Here is a 23003-nt window from a genome sequence, read left to right on the forward strand (position 1 = left end):
CAGCACGGGGCTCTTGCTGCCTGTGTTCATTGCCCCATAAAAAACCGGCTCACAGGCAGCAGTGCCCAGCGGGAAAGGCTGGGAGCAAGAAGCAGGGGAGGGTCTTGGCACAAACAGCAGCTTAGGCTTCAGTTGCCAATTCTGAATGAGGACGCTCATTTAGATATTGTCTAAAAGAAGTTTCCTGATTCCAGCAACCAGCTGTATGGGCTGCCTTGTCCTGCGGTCACCATGCCCAGCTGCAAGGTCCTGCACACCAGGCAAGCTCTGCTCCCCTAGGAGGTGCTCACCATGGCCCCAGCCTGAGGACACAGGTGGGTGGAGGACTAAGGCAAAGTCCCTAAGTGACCTCATGTGCATCTTCCAGCCCCGCTGAGCACTAATAAGCTTGCTGCATTTAGGCTTTCATTCCAGGTCTGGGTAGCTCCAGGCACCTCCTTGCTCATACCTAGGAAGCCGCCTCCAAAGCAGGATGCCATGGGCCAGCAGCCTAGTGTTGAACTCCAGTTGCTGCTGGGGGCTCCTAAGCCATTTGCTAGTGCTCGGGAGTCCCCAAGATACACTCGTGCTCCACCAAAACCAAAAGACATCTACATGAGGTCACCTTTAAAATTTGGCCACCATCAACAGGCCCCCTGCAGACCTCCTTCTGGCCCAGGAGGCATGTCCCTTCCTGCTGGGAGGGGAGAACATCCATCCGTCCCTCCCAGCCCCTCTGCCTGGGCCTGGTGAAATGGGAGAGAAGAGGAGGTCACCGGCTTCTTGCCCAAGATGCTTTCAGAGGAACTGAGAATCACCCACGTCTAACAAACCTCTGTTGTTAGTGTGGCCATGGGTGCTTTACTTCCTCCATATAGAGGCTACAGAGCCAAAAAAAGGTCCAGAGTACCTTTACAGTCACGCTGGCTGGTCCAGACCAACGCCAATAGGTCTATATGCAGACACAGAGTAATTCACCACGGGGAGATGATCCATGTTATAATTTTGTCATTTTCCACTCGTGTCCCAGGCACTGATTACAGTTTGGGGATTTTCCACCTCAGACAAATTACCAGGCTCCACCAAAATAGCTGAGAGACAGCCCCATTTTGGGTAACATCTTCACCAGATCGGCACTAGCAGAGCTCCCCTCCGCGTGCATGAGGGAAATGCCTGCTGTGGGCAGGAGACTCGGGGCCATGGTAAATTGTTGCAGTGCAAGGAGAATTAAAGGAGTCACGGTAACAGATTAGAGAAGGCATCCCGAGCTGGCAGGGGAAATTCTTGCTCATTAGAAGCAAAAACAAAAGACAGCCTCCAGTTGCCAGGGTGTAATTTAGACCCAGGCTCTAAATGGCAATTTTCATGGGTCTGCAGGGAGCCCCGGTGAAACTCAGTGATGAAGGTTCCCACAAGTGGAAGGATTTTGCTAAAGTCCAGGCCTAGCTGAGCAGGTTTAAAGGTCACACTTGCTTTTTTTCTCCCAGTTAAAATTGAGTTTTAAGCTACTGAGATTAGTATTTGAAACGGAACATTATCCTGTGACATAAGGCTCACTTGACCAGTTTCCTTAGGCAGTTGGAGGCTGGTTTTCTCCGGTGTCCAGGGAAGTGGTAGAAGCACCAAGTTGAACAAAACCACCACCCTGCCTTCCCCTTGGAGAAAAGGTTAGCGACGAGCCAGAATAAAGGGCCTGAGAAGTGGCAAACAGAAAGGTTGCCCCAAGGAGAGCAACATGTTCAGATATGTCTATCAGATAACAATACTTAAGCTCAAGCCCTAGAGTGTGTTCACAGAGCTTAAAAATAATGGTGACTCAGCTCTAGGTGAAATACTTACTCACCCGTAATACTGTCCTCCTGCCTCATGTGAGAAGGTTTGAGCTACCGATGGTGCTGCCTTCACTCCAAGTTTGGGAGACAGGAAGATCCCAGAACCTAGAGAAGACATCGGCCAGAGTCGTCTTGGCATTTGCAAACCCGATGATCCAGTCCTTGGGGTGAACATGGCACTGTGTCTCAGTTCATAAGAAATCTGTGGTTAGCACCAAACTCTAATAAAGGTTCTTAACACCTTCTTTCTTCTAGACTCTGCATTTGGGAAAAGAGAGACCAACTTTAGTACAGAAGGTATCTCTGGGCAGTAGACAGGCCTGTAATGACTAGGAGGCCTGGAACTGTTTCCCATCTGAGTCTAGAAGCTGATATGATGAAGATATATAAAATTGTCTCTCACTCCCATTCCAACCACAGCACACCTTGGGTAGTCTCCAAAAATGGTTTTATTGACAACTCTTGCAATGGTCTTCTATCTTGGCATGTGTGGTGGCTATGGTGGTGGCGTTGCTGTTGTTGCAGTGGTTTGAAGATCTTGAGATCTTGTCCCTGGAATCAAGTGAGATGAAGGTGAAACAGGTTTCATTTAAGAAGAAACACAGTTTTAGCTCTCACTGTTATAGAAAAACTGAGGCTCTGACCCCAGTCCACACTAAACATTTGGAAATGAGAAACCAGGTGATGAATAAACCTTTCTTTTGAAGGAGGGGGGAAGGAAGCACTGGAGGAACTGAGTCACTAGTTTTGAGCAATCCTGAACTCACTGCTAAAATCTCTCATCTCCACTTTTATAAGACCTGTTGCCAGCAACAGCCGTGGGAGCTCAGAGCTGAAGCAGGAGAGCTGACACCACAGACAAGTTAAAACTGTTACAGGGCTAAAACCTTCACACTGACATGTTACCTGTGGGAGCCCATGCAGTGAAGCCTCTGTCTCTGACCCAAGCTCATTTCAAGCTTCCTTCTTGGGATGAAAGGGTTTGGGGATGTTCCTCGGCAATTCTGCCTGGCAGCCTTTTGCCACAACGGCTTCTAACTCCCACCATCCCCGAGACCTGTGGTCCCCAAGTCTCCTTGATCAAACCGCCCTCATCAAGGCAAAGTCATCTGCCTTCCCCAGGGTGGATGGGGGCAGAGATGAAAGGGCAACTTTCTCGCATGTCTTCATTAATTGCTTACAAGTGTCCTTAGGTACTTCTAAAATATACTCCACCTTCTTGGTCACAGCCCAGAGGTGTGACCCCATTTTTTAGAGGATACCCTCCCATCCCCTCTCTTTCCTAGCTTCTAATACAAGGCGTGAGAGGGGAGATAGCCCAGCCTTCTCCCACAGCTTCCAGTCATATATGGACATCACTGGGACACTGGCTGTACCAGAGTCCCCACTACCTCGTTCAGGACCAGAAGACACCCAGGTAGCCAACTGCCAACATAACTTATCGTTCCTCCACACTTTTTAACCTCCTGTTCTTCCTACAGGCTTGGCTCCATCAGCAGGCCACTTCCAGCCGATGATGTCCCGAGGAGCGATGCGGAGTGCTGCGCCTGGGGGAAGGCAGGATGGGCAGCGGGGCAGGTGGGGAACGGCAGCATGGGCTGCAGGAGGCAAAAGATGACATGCTTGTGCAAGGACTGATGCACAAGTTCAGAAATGCTGCTGAACAAGCCCTACGCACAGCAACCATACAGCATGTAAACGCCTTCCCCAGCCTTCCTCTTCTCTTTTTTCACTCCTGTGCCTCTTGTACGCCGCGTGCCCTGTTATGTGGGCTTTGAGACAGGGAGGCAAGGGACCGCACTGCGGTGACTATACATAAAGAATAGGAAGAGGTGGAAAAATACATGAACCCCATGCCCTCTGTTCTCACAGTTTTATCACTCATCTCTCGGAGTTTGGCATTTTCCTCCAAGCTCCAATGCCTGGCCTCACATCAGTTTGTGGACCCCGGCTTTCATCTAAAAGAATTATAATTACATGACATTCCAGCTACTATTGATGTGGAGAAGAAGCACAAGTAAGAATCCAAAATATTCATAATCTAGATGTTTAAAAAAAAAAAAAAAAGACTTTGACTTTCATTATTTTGGAAAGCTCTTGATTTCTGAGTGAGCCATGATTTTGAGGCAACCTGACTCATCATTTTTGAATGCTTCGGTTTGGCAGCCCTGTATATATTTAGTAATACAAACCCTGACTTGCAGCTTCCAATGAGGATCCTAATGGCATGATAAGACAGATTTTCATCTCCTTCACGTCATTTCCAAATATCAGGAAATGTACTTAACTGCAAGAGTTGTAAAAGCTGTGAAATAGCCTCCCTGGGGAGGAGCAGAAACCTCCCGACCACACACTTGAACAGCTGAACAAACCAAGAGAGAGCAGGCAGCAGCGAACGGCTCTTTACTTTCTGGCCAAGGGACAGAGCCGATGATCCCAGACACGTTTTCCTCTTCCTTTCTCCTGGCTCTGGGTATTGCTAATCAAGTCCTCATACCACAGCCACTGGAGCCTCTCTCATATCCAACTGGAGAAACAGCAACTTCTGCAGGAGGAGCACACAGCTTCAAGGGAAAATACTGTTGCAAACCACTTAGGACTTCACAAGGAGTGAGGAACCAGTGCCAGTCTATGAGAATGCATTCAAAGCATCTTCATCCAGCAGTCAGAATTGCATTTTTAACATTAAAATCCCTTAGGCACTTGGGAGTCTGTGAGATTTTTTTTTTTTTTCCATTGCTTATCAAGCAGTGGTATTAAAAATGATGGTTTTGGCAGCACAGCCAGCCTGAGTAGATGTGAGATGATTTTCATTCTAGACCATCTGCTACTTACCTTCAACTTTCAAAGGCCTTGAATGAGACATAGGCCACTGAATTTTATAGCTAAATTTCATGAACCTCTTTGAAAATGAAAGGATTGCACAGAACACAAATTTAGAGACATCAAAGGGACCTTCCCTGTTCATGCAAGTATTAAAAGCAGTGCAAAGGGAACTAATTATAATTTGCTCTATTGCCAGTTTTCACACTGGAGCAAATACAAGCATTTTATGCTTTAAACCTTACAAACCCGTGGCTGCCAGCTTAATATACTCCTAAAGTCGGGACCAAATTAATAGACTAAAACCATCTTGTATCCACTCAGGCAAGCAATGAAGCCAAAAGAGCTGGCAGGCTAGCTCATGGAAAAACTTTCTTTTTTTGTATTCCTGCTTTGTTTTTAAAAAAAAAACACCAACAATATTTCTTTACATAGTATTCAATGGCAGTGTAAACGCTAATTCAGCTTTTTCAAAAGCAAAGCTATTGCATAGATGCTTTTTATTGAGCTGATCTTCATCCATACTGCCGACAGAGTCTGGAGGGAACACGACTGAAATGGCAGCTCCTCGTAAGAAGTATGGGAGAGTTCAGGGATCTCAGCCAAACGTGGCTGACTCAGGATCTGCTGACTCGAGTGGCTGAAATCATTACGTAGACATGTGAGTTCCAGACAGGCAATGGAGGGGAAGAGCTGCCCTAAATTATGAAGCAAGATCCAGGTGAAATTGTGAAAATCAAGGAAATTACTTTATAGCAGAACATTAGGCTTCTAGTCCAAACACAGATCTGCACATGGGCTTTGCAGCGAGGGTGATGGTGGGGTGGAGTGACCCTGACACCACTTGAAATCAATGAAGAGCGAAGCTGGGGATGAATCTCCCTTTGATATTTGATTCCTGCCCCACCAAGCCAACAAGCCCTGGGCCAAAGCAGGTACTGGCTGGCCAGGGCAGGAGCCTTTCCTGCTCCCCAGGGTGGCCTTAGACACCGTTTTACATCTTCCAGAGATCTACAAGCTTTCTCATTTACAGTTCACAAAAATCCTAATGGAGCACCTACAGAGGTGTCTTAGTTTCCATTCCCCAAGCTTTCAGGACACAGATTAGTGGGTATTGCATGCCAATAAAAGTCTCCAAAGGTGAATATTCCACATTCTTCATACTGTCAGTGGTGTAAGCAAAGCTGCTCGGATCCTGAGGCCATGGAGACAGGATCACATTTTGATGTTGAAGACAACTGGAACCAGTCCAGAAGGTCTCCAGAGCCCCAAGGAATAACAGAACCAATGAAACCCTGGGATGATACCAACATGCTGGCAAAGAATTGTATCACTTACTGTTCTCCTGCACTGATCCCCAGGGAAGGAGAGGTTGTTCATAATCCTCAACAATGGGAGAGTCAAAAAGCTGTCAACACAAAATTCATAGGAAGTTTTGGTGCTCCCACTCTTGGTGGCCAGCTTAGCTGCACTTACCCCTTGCCAAGCGAGCACCACTGCAGTTGTAACGCTGGGAAACTGAGCGAGGAGTTGCCTAGGGTCATGTCTGCACCAGACAGGTGAACACTACGCTTAATTCACACGTGAATAAGATGCCACAGTAGCCCCCTCATGCAAATGCATTCATCCCTGTACCGTTTCTTCCTATATGGGAAAGCAATTCAAGCCAGCCTGCACAACTGGTTCTTGGATCATTTTTCTGGATATCCACTCTTCCTTCTCCCGCTTATACTGTACAACCTGTATTTCCTTCTCTCCTGCCCCACTTTGAAGGAGCTGGGTATCTATATACCAGCAAAGGGACGAGAGGCTGGCAATATGGCCAGAAGATGTCAATGGAAGGGAGGGAAGACCAGAGGATGAAGCTGTGCTTACATGAAAGAGGAGATGCAGGAAAGAAGGAGGGAGAACTGGTATAAAACACAAGCACAAAAGCAAGAAGAGTCCAAGGGCAATGGAACCTCTGCCCCACCTGTCAAACAGTTCAGCAGATGGTTTAGGGGTAGAAGTAAAAGGGACTCAGTCAAGGGAAGGGGTAAGGTTGTATCTAGAGCTCAGCTTTGATTTCTTATTTCTAACTTGGCCTCAGAGCAGGTGAGCACGTACGCACTGGTGGGTCTGTGCTGTAACCGGGGTTGTACCTGGGCAATTTCCTTGACAGAGGCTTCTGCTCCCCTGTGCCACCTCCACAGCTGCAGTGGTGCAGGGCCTGTGCAGAAGTGTCCCTCTCTGCCGCACCTCAGCCTTCTCTCAAGTTAAAGCACGCGATTAGCCCTATTCAACCATCATCAGTTGGTTACAAGAGGTTAGAAATCCTTCTCCTCCTCCAGTAATTCATATCTGCCCAAGAAAGAGACTATAATCCTGACATACAGCTTCAAGCCCAGCAAGGAGTGCAAAGGTGTGCCAAGGAGCTACAGAAAAATCATCCAACATCCAGAAGAGCAGGGAAAGCCCAGACCCATCTCCTAGAGTTCCTGGTTTCTACAAACCACGCTGAAAAATTGTCTCAGTCTGCCTCTAGTAGAGGCTTGAGGCTGCAATTGATAAGAAGTGCCCTGTAAAGCCCGTAAATCCAACCCAAACCAAGTCACCCTATTTCTTAGATAAGTTTTATTGTTCTCATGGGAGAAAGTTGTCCTTTTGTGTTACCTGTTGGTCGATGACTCTGCTTTCAAGCAGTTTGCCAGCTCTGTGGCTCCCATCGCAATAATGCCACAAATAATTTAAGCGCTACCACTTTGGATCAAAATTTTAATGAGGCACTAGACCCACAAAAGGGGCTCTGTATAACATCATTAAATAGAATGGGCCTCAATAAACAGTAAGGTTTTACAAGTTACGTTATAGTTGAAAACAGCTGGGAGGCAAAGAAAGGAGCATTGAAGATGCATGATGTAAAAAGGCATTTCACAGAATGCAAACACTAGAACTTTTCATATCGCACAAACAGTAAAACACTACTAGCACATGACTTCCCTTTGATTTGGAAGAATCTGTGTGGGGCACAGGGCATTTGTTTTTTTCCTTCTACCAGTCAGCACAATGAAATATTTCACACGGAAACCCAAACAGTGGCAAAGAGAGCCGTTTGTCCTTCGGAAAGAAATAAATACTGCAGAAACAGGTAAAGTCAGTAGGAACATCTGGTTCAGTCAGGCCACAGGATGCTGGATCACAGTTCCAAAATGCCGGACAGTGCTGGGACTCCTCAAAATAGTCTTGCAAACAATCAGAATTGTAACAAGTCTGTTTGGCTCAGAGCTGCAAGACACTTGTCTCATGCTCACGCTGACTGCTTGAATCCACTGCAAGCGGTGACATTCAGGCTGAGCTCGTTGGCTCCATCTGCATCAGCTATTTACAATATCATGTTCGTTCCACCCCTGTCAATATTTGATCCAAGAGCTGCATAAACCCTACAAACACAGGAAGGTTTCAATTTCACATTAAGGTAAAGTTGACAGTGGTGCTGCTGTATCGCATAAAGTCAGTGCACTGTTACTCCTTGAGAATGAAACTTCTGGTAAACTTGGTTTTCATTTCATTTCCCCCCAGTCCTCTCAGCAGCCCTTCCCCAGAGCCGTAGCTATTGCTGCAGTTCTGGGCTTGTGAATGAAAAGTTTCTAAATTCATCTTGGTTTATCATCGGAAGAATTCCTTCTTCAATGGGAGTCAGAATGGGCTCCTCTTTTATAAAATCTGGATCAAAGTTGCTCACGTCATCTTTGGATTTCTGTCAAACAGAAAAGACAAAGGAAAGAAATGTCAAATACATATCATCTGCTTAATACTCGCTCTGCATCTTTATTCTGGTCTTGAGTGCAATGAACCATCGCCTCCATAACCCAGGCTGAGCTTACTGAAAGCTTCTTCTGGGGTTGGACTGGGAGCAGCCAAGTGCCCCCACAGAGCCTCTCACCGTGCAAAGCCTTTTACAGCCTCTGCAGGCTTCTGACAGGGAAACCCCTCGCTGATTTAACTGACACCACCGCTGACGGGTTGCCTGCCTGGACACGGCAGGGCAGGGCACATAAATCAGTTCCTTTCCCCAAGTGGCAGCACAGACCCAGCCACTCGAAGCAGTTATCAGCCGTGTTTCCAAGTAGCTGACTCCGCACAGTCCCTCCTTATCTGCAGAGTGTCTCAGCTGGGTTTTGGGGCAGGGGGAGGTACGCTCCTCTATGTGCGAGCCATTAAACTTGCACAATAATGAATTACTGGGCTGTGAGAAGACAAATGGCTTGCCTCCAGGTGCTGGATTCCTTGCTGCGCGCCACAGTGGGACTGCTTACAATGCACACACACAAACTGGGTTTGTGGCACATTTTGACAAGGCGTCTGTTTTTACTGCATCCAGAACAAGACGTTTTATTGACATTGAAATCTAATGTTCCCAGATCCCGTCCAGCTCATGGCGGACTGAGGAGACTCCCTTAGCCTTTGATTCAGTCAAGAAACAACTCAAGAGCCTGATCTTGAGCTGCCACAGCTCCCCCGCGTGCCTGATCCTGCACCCAGTGATCTTCCTGCAGCAGGACTGGGTTGAGCATTGCCACTAAGAGCTTGCAGAGTGACCACAGCATGAGACAAAGCCACTCCAGGTGACAATTTCAAAGGCAAGGAAGCCACAACCTTGGAAAGGCTCTCCATGGAGAGCAGCACTCTTCTATCACAGAGCATCCTTAGGGCTGTGTGGCACCGCTGGGAAAAGGGGCAGCACTGTGCCCTCTACAGCCTGTCTGCCATGCGAACCCCTCAGCTGACAGTGGCCTGAGCAGGGAACACTGTGCTGGGTGCTGTACAGACAGCGAGAGACATGAGAGAGACAGCCCAGTTGTGAAGGGGTAGGTGGAGTGGGCAGGATGAGGATTACTTACCCTGTTTTATACTTCGGGCAAGGCAGAGGGTAGTTAGGTACCTAATCTGCTGCAGCTGCTTTGACAAACCTCCATCTTTTGGCTGAACTGCCTTTGAAAATCCAGCATGGAGGGGAAAAATGACCTGTACAACATCAGGTGGCCAACCAGCAGCCAAGCCAAGACCAGAGACCTCACCCCCCAGCTCCTGGGCCACGGCTTTTCTGTCAAGGTTGCCCTTCCTTCACCTCTTTTCCTGTCTCACAGGAATAAACCTGCTTATAGAGCCCAGAAGAAAAAATATCACCAGGGATCCCTTTCCCCCACCCCTCCTTCCCACATACAATTCGGGGCCTGAACGGTGGCTCCATCTGACGCTGGTTCAGCAGGTCCCAGTCCAGATCTTTGAAGTAGGGGTGCCGCAGAATCGCGCTCTCGCCGCCCAGCCCCGGGCTGCCCAGCCGCATGTTGGGGTTCTTAGTCATGAACTGCAAAACAAAAAGGGCTGTTTGTTTCCTCCCATCCGGCAGGGAGAGGGACCTATTAGCAGTCGCACAAAAGCTTGTCCTCAGCTTTCCTGTTGAACCCAGCTGCTGGCCAGGCTTCTCAATTTCATTGTACTGGAACTGCATGCAAGGCACTTGACTCATTCTCTAGAGGAAGAAGTCGGGGTGTATTTCTCCTTGGTCCCTTTTCTTTTGGTCAAATCCTTGGTTACCACAATAAGAAAGTTGAATTGCATCATTTGCAACATGATAAATGTTGCACAGTGGTTTTGGTGGCTATTTATTAATTTCTCAGGAATACAAGCTCACTCTCAAACGCTGCTCACCAGCCAGCCAGGCTTTGGACTGGAGTCAGTCCTGAGCTGTGTCTTTTTCCTAAACCTCAGCCTGCTGAAGCGCAGCCAGAAGCCTACGCTTTCCTTCCCGTCATCTCAGGAAACAGGAAAATGAGCAAGGCACTGGCTTTGAGAGCCCCCAAACCCTGAGCAGATGCAAGCAGACAGGTGACCATCTCCTCTCTCGATGGTGAAACTCTAAGAGAGGATTGCTTTTTGTAACATTTTCACTCTGCTACCAGGGAAAAGAAATCTCAAACCTCAGCCAAAGTGCCCTGATTTGCCAGGGAGCAACGAGAAAAGCCGTACATCGTGCACACAGAGCGAGAGGGCCCTGGCGGGTGCCCTTTAGGTCCCGACAAGAATGATGAAGTGCGAGTGCTGCAGATATTTCTTAAGGGGGAATATCAGGGGAGGAGGGAAATCCTTTTCCCAGGCAGAAAAAAGGGCTAGTTGGCTTGTTAATTTAGGATTACAGTTCTTAAAAATTCAGTAAAAAACAATCTTTCCCCTCCCCTCAAGTATTTCTAATTCATTAGAGAAATCAGGTTATGTTTAAACTGGGAAAATAGCCGCTTTTATTTGCCTATTGAAACAGCAGCATAAAGCAAGCTCCACTCTGGTGGAGGTGTCCAGACGATTTCCTCGAAGATGAAAGAGCATTATGTTTAGCAAATAGCTGAACCAGCCAAACCAGACAATCGGTCACTGTTTCAGGAATGACCAAGTCTGCTGCATCTCGGCAATGGGGAAATGAAAAGAAGGGGAGGTGCAACGAGAGACCAACTTCATTCTGACTGTAGGAGCTTTTCAGAAGGTACAAATTCTCCTAGGACGAGTGGATAAAAGGTCTAGTCATTCCCTACCTAGAGAGAAGACGGGGAGAAGAAAGACGACTGCCAGATTTATTTTAGAAGTCTCCCCATTACCCCATCCTGAGGGGGCTTCAGAGCCAAAGTAGATGGGGCACCTGCAGCTGAGACCTTGCAGGACCCCAGACTCTGCTGACATTAGCACAAAACCCCCAGCTCCAGCCTGACCTCCTGAGCCCTTCGAGGACGCGTGCTGCCACAGGATTCCCTACGGCAGAACTGTTTTCCACCATCTCACCCCAAAACATCAGTAGAAAGTACTGCTGAGTGCACCCAGATTTGTAAGAGCAGTCACCAGGAGAGGAGCAAAGCCAACGTCGCTCTCTGCAGCTGGGGTCTTCCCATGCTGTCTCTGGATTCTTCAGCCTCTGGTTATGCAGCATTTCCATGGTCAGGCCCAAGTACAAGCACAACTTCTCCATCTCCCCAACCCTTTCAACCTGTTTTTCTCCCTTTCTACCAGCAGAACCCAAACACTATTTGTTTCCCAAGAGACTCTGCCCCAAAATTTCTGTGGGATACTGGTCCCCAGACAACAGCTTGGTTTCCAAACCAGAAATAGGTCAAGCCAAAAGCTCTCAGAGACCTGGTTCAGACAAGCCTTTGCAAGTCTTAAACTAAACTTCTTTGGTTTGCAAAAGCAGGCCAGAAATCTCCTGGCAGCCCCATCTTTCTCTAGAAATTCTCTGCTCAGCTTCTTTGTCCCCCCAGACAGATATCTGCACCTCACTAACTCTTATTTGCATTACTGGAACACCTAGAAAGCTCAAACAAGATCAGAGCTCGCTGGTGCTGGAAGTGGTATAGACCAAACCAGTCCAAAATAACAAGATAAAGAGGAGAGAAGGAGAGCTGGGAATAAGTCCCATGTATCCTGGCTCTTGACCTACCGCTGCCTCCTTTACACCAGGAAGCTTCTGCTGGAGGAGAAAAAAAATCTGGAGGAGATAAAAAAAATCATGAAAGCAGATAACCCCTGAAAAGGGCTGGTAACGTGCTTTGCTTGGGTTCCATTCATGCTCAACCATATAAGACGAAAACCTAAACTGGACCGCCCATTCCCAGACCAGTGCAGAGCCCTGGGATATAAAAGTGTGTTTACATTCCTATTTGCTTGCTTTATTCCATATAATGCCAAAATTGCACCAAGCGAAGGCATCCGATGCAACAAGTTGAGAGCCAATGTAAATGCATTCCTGGCTGCTTAAAACACCCTTTTTGTTAGGACAATGAGGATTAGCCAAGGGCCATCCCTTGAGGTGGGCTGTTTTGAGCTCTGAAAAAGCAAAACATAACATTCAAAACAAAATGACTGTTCAAAATTTGACCCGCCAGCTCCAATTTGTGCATTGGACCCGCAGACTGAGAAACCTGAGTTGGGTAACTGTAGGCACCATCTACCTAGTTGGGTAGCTCAAAGAAGGCAAGAGGAGAGCGAAGCCTTCAAAAATTCACCCACCGCTGGAACATGTCCCCCTGTCTGGGTGCTGAGAGCGATGCCGAGCTGCCACAAAACCCCTCTGAATCAATCCTTGCCTCCGACAGGAGCGAGCTGACCCATGGGACAGCCGATCAAACAGCACCTTCCCCAGCTGCCAGGCATGAGCTCAGTGCCGCTGCCTCTCTTACTCTGTAAAAACAGGGCTTTGAAGCAGAAAGGTAGCAAGGGCTGGAGTGATCCACCAGCACCATAAACCACTCTGGACAGGTTTCTCTAAGCTTGCTTCCCAGATATTGCAGCCCTCTAATGGAGGCTAGCAGGACCCTGAAAGTGAATATAAGTCATGCACTCTTTTTAAAAAGAGTACCAATGCAGTGTGAAGAGGCCTCCCTTTCATGGCAGTCAAACTCACAGTGATCTGCTCCAACAAAAGGGTGGGATATCATTTCAAAGGGCTGTCGGTCTCTTATCATTAACTTACATCGCTGATAAACGAATTGTACGCTGCACTGAGACCTCTCAATTGCATCTCTGCGTGGGAACCGGCACTGAAAATGTTTTCTTTAAACATCATCATGCAGTACATGGAATACATTCCTGTATTGTGGGCAGCCGCAGCATCCCTGCAGGTTACTCAGCCTGTGGATGTACGCCCGCCTCCACACCCAGGGGCTGTGACAGAAAGTGAGAGATTGGCCATTGCTGCTCTTCCCTTATGTAAAATCTCCTGGTGAATTTTGGAAATGGCCAGTCCGTCACAGCCTGCTGAAAGTGGGGTGTTTTCTGTGGGAAGCAGCTGCAGTCTTTATTTGACAACTGGGCTGCAAAGCAAACCATGACTCCAACAGAGACAGTACTGATGCTTTGCACTGGAACAGAGTTATCTGCCTTACTGTAAGAGGTATATAAAATTAAAGGATGAAAATTTTGAAGCCAGTTTCCACTAAAATGAATAACTAACCCTCTCAAACACTATCTGAACTCACCAGGAATGAATGCACTGACAAAGAAGTAGATGAAGTTTTAGTCTGCGTTGTCCAGTATGTCAGGAAAAACCAAAAGACTATAATGAGCTCTCAAAGGCTCAAAAGCCCATGAGTCCTTCTCCTTCTCTCTCTCTGCCTTAGGCAGTACTGACATTTCTCTGCTGCGATAGGGCAGCATCTGATGGCCAGTCTCATGCCGCCTTTGCTATCTGATGGCACTTCTAGCAAAGCAAACAAAGAACTTGGGGTTTCTGAGGAACTTAATTAGAAGCCCAGCCTTCATCTCTGAAAGAAGCAGCTGGAGCCCATACCCATGTCTCTGGCCATGTAAGAAGCACTTCTGAACCGAACAGCAGCAGGAGGGGTAAAGCTGTGTGCCCAGAGCACGCAGACGCTGCCCTCTGCACACACGCAGGCTGTGCAGGGGAAAGGTTTTTGGAAGTGCAGCTAATCTTCCACCTGATCCCTTCGGCTGCATTCAGAAAGAGCTAGAAAATGTCTTACGAAGTGTTGGCTGTTCCTGGTATCCATGGGAAGGCCAGAGCTGGACTCTTGCTTCACAAGTTGGACAGCCCTAAATCTTCTTCCAAGTACAACCCTCCAGTCTTTTTGCAGGTGATGAGAGAAGATGTTCATCAGAAAGTTTTTCATGGCAAAATGTCATCTCCTAATGTTTACTGAGTACCTCTAATTTAGCATGATAATCCAGAATCCAGCATGAATCTCAGCCTCTGGCACACAGAGCCCAGTGAAGAAACATGAAAAAAAATTCAACAACAACAAGGCAAACCAGAGGTGTTCCTGAGCAAAAAGAAACATGTAATCACCCAAATCCAAGATGCCTCCCAGCAAAACCAATAGCAAGACTAGCAACTTTAAACCTGAACCAGGCTGTCAAGCCCTCGCTCTCCGACCACATCCAACCATGGGGAATTATCCCATTCCTGGTGTAAAGAGCCCCTTGGGAGCTCCTCAGACTGGGTCCCTTTGGGCTACACCGGTTTGCTGAGCAGCAAACCCAGGCCAGGCTCTCGCCGACCTCAGCTAACCCTCTCAGCAGTGTCGCAGCCAAAAGCAGCAGCTGGAATGAGCCAAAAACATGACTTCACGAGATCATTTGAAAACATTTACTGAAAGAAAATGCAGCAAGCCATGACAAGAAACTAAAAGCTGAAGGAGGGCCCGTGAAGTTACAAGGAAAAAATGCAGACATAGCAGTGCCAGCCATTAGGAAAAATCTGCATCAGCCCTGGGAGCTCAGCCCACGAGCAGGTGAGGGAGAGCAGGGGATCCGTGCTGGTCCTCCCCTTCACCCGCTACACGGCTCGGACTGTGCTGGGAAGGGCTCCAGGTCTCCCAGTCTGCTGGGCAAGGCTGTACTGGACTTCTCTGGTGCTGCTCACATGCAGCGTTGCAACTTCTGTCTCAAGAGGCTGAGTTTGCAAATCAGTCTAACAGCCTGGAAGTTGGTGAAGGGAAGTTTGCATAAAACAGATGTTTCCAAGCATTAATTTCCTTGAATTAACAAGTTCCCTTTCTCAATACTGGAATCCCTGATAGGCTTTTATGTAACTCATGTATGTGCTATTTGCATCAACATAATTAATTTAATGAGTAATATCACAGTGACTCGATTACGTGAAATTGCGTCACGTTCTACGACAACACTAACAAGCCCAGACCCCTTCACACAAGTAAAGCACTTCAGGAAGGGGAATACAGCTTTCTGCTCAGCCATTCCCTTCACATTGACAGCCATCTGGACGAGGAAGAAATTGTTATTTCTTGTATTAAAGAAAGTCTTAGACGCACCAGCTCCCATCAGGACTCTGTTGCCCTGGGCAGGCCGCGTCTACCTTGTAAGAGAAAGCCCACGCCCCTGAGCAGCTCATCTTTCAAATGCAAACGCATGGCAGAGATGGAGGCTGTCCCCCATCTTCCAGGCAGGGAACAGAGGCCCAGAGAAATTCATCACTTTACTTTGCCAGGAGCTCAAGGCCACCCCATCGCAAAGACGATGGCAGACCCTCCAGTCCCACCTCCTCTCCATCACAGCTTCCACGTGCCTCAACGGGCCCCTATTCAGGACTGTGCCAATGCAACAGTCAACCCCAACCCCTTCTGTTAAAGGAAAGAAAGATTTCCCTGTTCATGACCTTAACATTTCCTGCCTGTTGGTGCTTCTCTCATGTTGCTACCAAAGTGAAAAGCAGCAGCAGCACAGGAGATTAACACCCTGTAGTCTCCCCTCTAGTAACGAGGGAGAGCGGGGAGATCGGGAGATACCCAACACGCTCGTCTTCATTAAGATTCATGAGCTAAACTAACAGGGCAGAAATTAACTCGAAAGGAAATAAGATTTCTCAAAGATCTATTTGATCTCAGACAAAAGGGAATAGTTACATAAATAGAGCAATTACTCTAATTAAGGCTTCCCTCCATGAATCTCTCCACTGAATGCTGCAGTTGCCGAAAACAGTTTGGCCGCCTATTATGTAAGGCAAACAAACCCGCAGTCTGGGGTTTCATTAGCCTTCATCCACCCCTAAACAAAGGAGAAGAAAGGTGGCTCTATGGCTCCGTCTGTTAATGTCTGTATTATTTTTAATGATTGGAAGCCAGGAGGCATTAGCATAGCAGAGAGACCTTTTTTTTTTCCTTTCTTACTTTTTTTTTTTTAATAAAAAGCTGTTCTTTTGAGCCAGTCTTGTCTTTTGCTCTCTTGGGCAAGGCTCCCATCACCCTCCATCACAGTCCTGCTGAGGCAATGCTCGCAAGCATCTCTTGCTTCCCCATATGAGAGCAAGGCAGGGCTCCGACACACAGGTGGGTTACGGGGAGTGAGGGAGTCAGCACAGCCCGATTTCACTAAATGGTGTCTGCTGAAGCTCCATGGCCCCGGGAGCAGGGTGGTCGGAGAGCTCTCCCATGGAAGTCCTCGTACTTACGGCAGCTCAGCTGGTGCCTGGTAACTTAAACTGCAGCAATTCGGCTGCGGGTATGAGCCAGGCGCTTGGGAGCCCGAGTCCTACTGACCTTCAGTGAGGACTGTGCTGCTGAGAATAGACTCAGAGTCATTGCGGCTCTCTCGAGTGCTACCTCTACGTTACACTCTGGATTTGCTTTGACTGCAGCCATTAGAGACCATGTGGCATTTCGGCTTCCTACCCTACACACAGCAGGATCGATTGCTAAAAGCCCTGATTCGTACCAGTGCAATTCATCGTGGTGCTGAGCCAGAATACGACCCATGCATGCACAGGGTGCTTCTACCCCCATGCTGGGTCCTGGCTGCAGAAAACTGTGAGCCGGTGAATCCTTCAGTGCAGAGAAGGTCTAGTGAGCGCAGTGCCAGGGATCAGAAGTACAAGACTGCCCTGAAAGCATTTGGGGGGGGGGACGGGGAGAGAAAGAGAGATCTCAGTTATTTCCATTTTGAGATAAAAAATGGAATGGGAAGGGAGGTAAAAACCAGTCTTCAGCCCTGCTCCTAAAAGCCAGAAGACTGTAACACTAAGCATGACAGCAGTCACATGTTTAATGCACCAGCCACAGGCAAGAAGGACAAAATGTCAGTGCAGTGGATATTAAGCAGATAAATTTGATCTTGCTTTCCCCCAGTGCAGAAATGGCTGCTCGATGCTGCCCAGTCAAAGCTCGAGGGAACAAGAAGGATTAACTGTATTGCAAACAGTGCTGAGCAAGAGACTAGCAAAATAAACCAAGGCAGACAGAGCAACTCACGTGTGGGATAGACACATCTGGCTCCAAATCTCCTAGTGGTGTAAACTGATATAACTTTGCTGACTATCGCCAGGAGAGAACCTGGCCCAAAATATGGGAATTAAATCTTGTCTGAATAGCTACAGACTTCCTTGCTGTGCTGAAATGTACCTGCTTCCCTGGCTCTCCCCACTCATCAACAGCTCATCAACACTAATGCAGAATGAAAAGACCACAAGTATCAAACACATATTACACCCTGATGACAGCTAGTGATTGTCAACACTTCTGTTTTGTACTCCTGTAATAAACAATAATAAACAGAAATTAACTTTAGTCATTAGATATATGGAATATTTAACATAGGTTTTGGTCAAGATGTCACTCCACAAATCTGTGTTTTCAGAACTGATGAGTCAACCCCAGTCCCCTCGTGGGTCACCCGCTGCACAGGCTGCTCAGGCAGTATCAAACTCCGGCTGCTGTTTTTAAATTACCCCAATTGGACTATAGGTACAACATGGGGATATGCAGGTCAATTACTAAATAAATCCATCAATCAGAGTAACACAAACATGGAGGGAGAATGAGCATCGCACTTATTAACAGACTGGGGGCATGATCCCACTCTCGTTTTAAGCAGTGGTAAAATCTTCCTAGGGTTGCATGGGAAAACAATTAATCCTTTTCTGATAGTCTTGTCAAGAGGAACTGGGAATCTATTACACAACCCTGGGTGGCCTATTTACATAGGGTCAAGTACAAAGGGGACTAAAGTGCCCCAGACAAACCTGTAAAGGCCAATTAAGGAAAAAAAAAAAAACAACCTCACAGGAAAATACTTCAAAGGAGCTTTTTTGTGGTCTTGGTTATATTTCGATTCTTTTAATTTTAAAGTTCCTGAAAAGACACAGCAGGTCAGAAAGTTCAAAGCTGGAAGGATGAGTAAGACCTACAGCCCCGAATAGCTCGGGACAGTTGGAGATTTGTTACCCCTATAATGGTGCTGAGACCTCCCAGTTAGATGGACTAGGGGCTGCATGGCAAGAGCTGGTCCCATCATTCATCAATCATTCCCATCTCCAGGTTGGACCCAGGTTCTCAAGGGAATCCTTGGGCCTTCCCCCAAGACTGGATTTTAATGGACTTCACCAAAATGCAGAGCTGAGAAGGGAGCCCAGGCCACAAGTCTTAATGGTTGGACTTGACGATCTTAAAGGTCTTTCCCAACCTAAACGATTCTATGATTCTTAGACTTGGCCACGGAAATCGCTTCTTCCTGAGCACGTAGGAGCTAGCAGAAAAAGAAGAGGGGGAAGACAAAGTTGGCACAATGAATGCTCCTTCACTTTTTTCCCATCCCTGGCAGGAAAGAGGAGGACGAGTCACACCTGACATTACAATAGGCAGGGTTAGGAGCTTTTGTTACGAAGCAAATCTGAGCCTGCATGCCATGGACTTAAACAAGAAGCTAATTTCAGCCTAATTGGAAAGGGAAAGGTAAAAGACCTAATGACTACTTCAAGGTGCATTTGGCCTTGGCAAGCTATACAGAGACAGCTTTAGTTTTCTTTCACAGTGAATTATTCAGAAGCATATTACTGTGGGGAAGAGGAGCACATCAGAAAGGGGTGTGATCGATCGACAGAAGAGATTAAAATCACTGGGGAAAGCTGTTTGCTGTTCAAGAATTAGGAGGCAAAGAGTAAGAGACAGCATGTTACAGAGCTGGATATGCACATTCAGGCAAAAGAGGTAAGGTGGCGATCTGTGGTGGAGCACAGCCTCGTCACTTCACTGCAGTCTGTGTTAATGGCAAAAATGGTCTAGATGAGAGGTCATTTAAAACTGCAGAACTCCTTCCCAGCTGGGAAAGGACAAGCTCTGGTGTCTTGCTTTTGCTGCAGAGGCTCTGGAGCCAACCAGGAAATGCAAGATGAAAGCATTTCTAAAACACAAAATAAAGAAAAAAAAAAAGTTTACAGAGATCCAGCATAGGGTTTCACAGAGATTCAAATATTGGTCTGACTCTGACAGCCAAAGCTTAATCAAACTGTGCAAGAGGATTTATGGAGCCTGCCAACTCTGAAGAGATGCCAAGGAGAATAATTTATTGGCATATTTGAAGGCATTTTTAATATCTGCCTTTGTTAGCAGGCCCCTCAGCTCTGAGGATAAAGCAATGAGCTCATCTAGTTCCTTCTTTGATTTCAGTGGGTCCACCATTGTGTTGTTCCTTTTAATCTTTGTCTAAAAAATACTCCCGGCATCTGGTTCATTCAGAAACAAGTTCATTCTGGCTGTTCCAGCACTGCACATGAAAGATTATCTGCCTTTTTTTCTCTGTTGGAAAGAAAGAACCTGGCCCGGATCTGTAGGATGCAAGTGCAAAGGAAAGACATACGCCTCGTGCAGAGTGATGTAAAGGGTATGTAGGCAACCTTGCACCATCAGCACACGGCTGCCTCGTTTCACACCTTGCACGTGTTCAGGAGAGGCCTGGGGAGCACAAACGGGGGTTTGGTCTAGCTCAAACAGTGGCCAAACTGACCGCCCAGGACTTAAGGAAAAGGCGAGGAACAAAGGCAGCGGGAGGCACAAACGCATTGCACTTGGAGGTCCCAAGCAAAGCACAGCCCAGGTATCCTGAGTCGTGTGCTGTAGCGTGCAGGGAGGATGCAGACACCCACCGTGGTACCTGAGCTGGTGACAGCTAGTTCTGACCTCCCACTATCCAGGCGTGCTGGAACCCGAGCAAGTGCAGCATATGAAAAGAATAAACTTATCCAAAGAACAGTTCAGAAGATCTCACTCTCCGTGCTGATGTTCAGGGTGAGCAGCTGCAGCGAGTAGGCAGCTTGGACTCCACGAGATGACCATCAGGACCATCCTGAACTTAGACGTCCTTGCCAGCAGTCCAAAACCAGCCCTTTGCCCTCCACTCCTCTGTCGCAGCAAACCGTTAGCTTTGATTGTATTAAAAAATCTGCCTCTAAGTCTTTCTGCTGTGAAAACCCTGGCCTCTGCCTTCTCTCCTCATTAATGGCATTTTCAAGTTGCTTATGGTGGTGGGGCCAGTCTGGTTCAGCACTGAGCACTCACCGCCCAGAAAGCCTTTCTGAAAATAAGCTGTGGCACATGCAAAAGGGGTCCTCACTGAGGGCTGGGGCAGTCACGGAGGCATCCCCTTAGGATGGGCAGCTTACTCCTCCCACAGCACAGCTCAGTGTTCACTTTGCTTTCTCTCCTTCAGCTGGGCCTGGGTGGAGTGCCCTAGGGAAATTTCTTTCCTGTATCTCTCCAGTCTTCTTTCTCTTCACATGGTAAGTGCATGCAGCACAGCCTGAGTCTCCAAGGGCTCCGCTGGAGCTGTTATCCTGCATCCAGCCAGACTGGACTGCCCTGTGCTTTGACCACGCAGGATATTAGAAGTTCCTCAGAATTATCTTTGGAATGGCAAGAAATAACCACCCAAACCCTGTACTCCCCAGGGAATCCTGGATTTAACTCACACACAAACATAATAATCAAATTTATCTCTCATTAGGAGCCATTACTTAGAATTCCTGAGAAACGATGGGCTCATTTTCACTGGAAGGAGAGGCAGAGGAGGGTACCCTTCAGATCTAGTTTTTCCTCATCTAGTATCACCTGGAAATTTAGGGAAGAAGAAAACCCTAACATACACACACACACACACGCATACACTTTGCCCACTGCTACCTAACTTATTTCTACATATGTATATGGATATACAAAGCATTTCTACAATTCGCTATCAGTGCCCTCTAAGTTAACCTCTTGTTTTAAGGTAGAATTGGGCCACATTTTAAGATAATATCCACAGGCTTCCTCCCATCAACTCACGAGAAACTGCTGGTGGAGCAACACACTACTCATTACAGTACCTTGTGGGGAAGTCTCTTGTGTCTGATGGTTACCCGAGTGACTGAGGGACCTAAGGCGGCCTCATATTCACTCTTCTGGGCAGCAAAGGAATGACAAACTTCTGTAGAAAGTTTCGAGTGGTTTTTTTAATTAACAAGATGAAAATTGGCCGAGCTGTTGCGGAAGGGCCCCCATACCTCTCTTCCGCTGAAGATGAAGTGGCTGGTTGCCGTCTGCACGGCAACATTCCTGAGCCCTTTTCTTGCTCTCCAGAAAAACCTGTGTGTGCTGCCTCCTAGCAAAGGGGGATAAGTTACACCGCCGGTGAGCCCTCAGCAGTGAATATTGCTGTGTGTGCTAGCTGTCCAAACAAGCCAAAAAACCTAAGGAACTAACTGAAAAGCCCTAGTTTCTGGGTTTCAGTCTGTGACATGGGCTCACAGGAATGGGAGAAGAGACTTGTCCTTTCTCGATCTGGGCTTTTTTGACTTCCTGATCAGGCTTCAAGGCTGTCTAGAGGCAAAGGAGTTGGATTTAAACTGTGGCCCATTTAACCATTCCCCCTCCTGCTGCTCCCAAGAGCCATGCAAGCTCCCTCCTGGCTGCTGGCAGAAGCCGGGAAGGAAATCCCAACTCCCTCAACTTGCACTCCGACAGCCAAAACTGAGTCCATAAAGCACAGGTCACCAGAGCAGGACCTGGCTCCTGCTGACCCACACAGCATCATTGTTGCTGCGGCTGAGCTTGAGGCACTAATTCCCAAACACAACAGCCCCTTGATGTTAACATGGCAGAGCAAAGGGGATTTTAAGCAAGTCTGCAAGAGCAAAGTCTAATGGAGGATGGGGAGGTGGTGGTGCGTGTGAGTGTTAGACTTCAGCGGTGCCGTCGGGGTGCAGAGAGCGCCGGGGTATCTGGAGGGGGGAAGTGAACTCAGTGGCACAAAGCAGCAGAGAGTTCACTAAACCAGAGTATTTGCCTTTTGAGTCACCATCACTTCCAGGCTATTGTTCTCTAGAAAAACAGATCGACTTCAAGTTTTTCTTTTGCGTCCTTGGCACTGTATTCCTGGCATCATTTTTCTCCGAGATATGGGTCATGTTTGCTCTCAGCTGAGCTCCCTCACCTTTCAATCCCTCTCACTCTTTGCACTAAGCCATCAGCATTTGGACTCCCCCGTCCTGTTCCACGTGCGCTGGGTGGGAGATGCAGGCTGCTAAAACCACAGCCAATTTCCTCGGCACCTTCTCCTTTTCTTGCCCGGTGTTTATTTTTCACGTGAAAACCACTTGGAGGGGGACATAACCATTTTTGCCCAGTCTCTTAACTCCAGTAGTGTTTTCTTCAAAATGCATGTTTTTAACCAGCTGGAGGGAGAACAGGCTTTAGTCTCATTTGCGTCCCCAAAATATACAGCTACAGGCAAGGCTGCCCAAGCCTCACTTTTGGAAGGAGCATTTCTGCTAGGCCAGAAGTGTTTCAGAGCTCGCATTAAGACAGGAGGTTGGCACACAAATGCCAAGGGAGACCCTCAGCTTCAGCAGACTCAGCTGTGACAGGAGTTCAGAAATCCAAGGTGCAGAAGGCAGAGCAATGCTAACGCTTCCCTGGGGAGATGCTGCTTTCTAGCCCCTGCAGTTACCTGGCTCTGAGAGTGAAAACATCTAAGCTGCAATTGCTCACCCAAGTTTCCAAGCCTTTGGGCCAACCATTGCTACTTCAGATCATCAGTCCATGGAGCGACTCAATAGGCTTAGCC

At 47.6% G+C, this 23003-nt stretch overlaps 1 protein-coding gene across 1 annotated transcript in view; it reads right to left on the minus strand.

Moving 5' to 3' along the window:
- Positions 1-7240: 7240 nt before the first annotated feature.
- The window catches only part of PRKCH (protein kinase C eta), a 121298-nt gene continuing 105535 nt past the window's right edge, over positions 7241-23003 (minus strand). The window contains exons 13-14 of the mRNA XM_009461708.2: positions 9838-9981; positions 7241-8370 (exon numbers count right to left, since the gene is read on the minus strand). Of these exons, the coding sequence (XP_009459983.2) occupies positions 8224-8370; positions 9838-9981 (291 nt within the window). The 3' untranslated portion in view covers positions 7241-8223. The remainder of the gene's footprint in view (positions 8371-9837; positions 9982-23003) is intronic.

The sequence above is a fragment of the Nipponia nippon genome, unplaced genomic scaffold (assembly GCF_047370975.1).
Source record: "Nipponia nippon isolate SJK-2023a ecotype South Korea unplaced genomic scaffold, ASM4737097v1 scaffold_11, whole genome shotgun sequence".
Taxonomy (NCBI): domain Eukaryota; kingdom Metazoa; phylum Chordata; class Aves; order Pelecaniformes; family Threskiornithidae; genus Nipponia; species Nipponia nippon.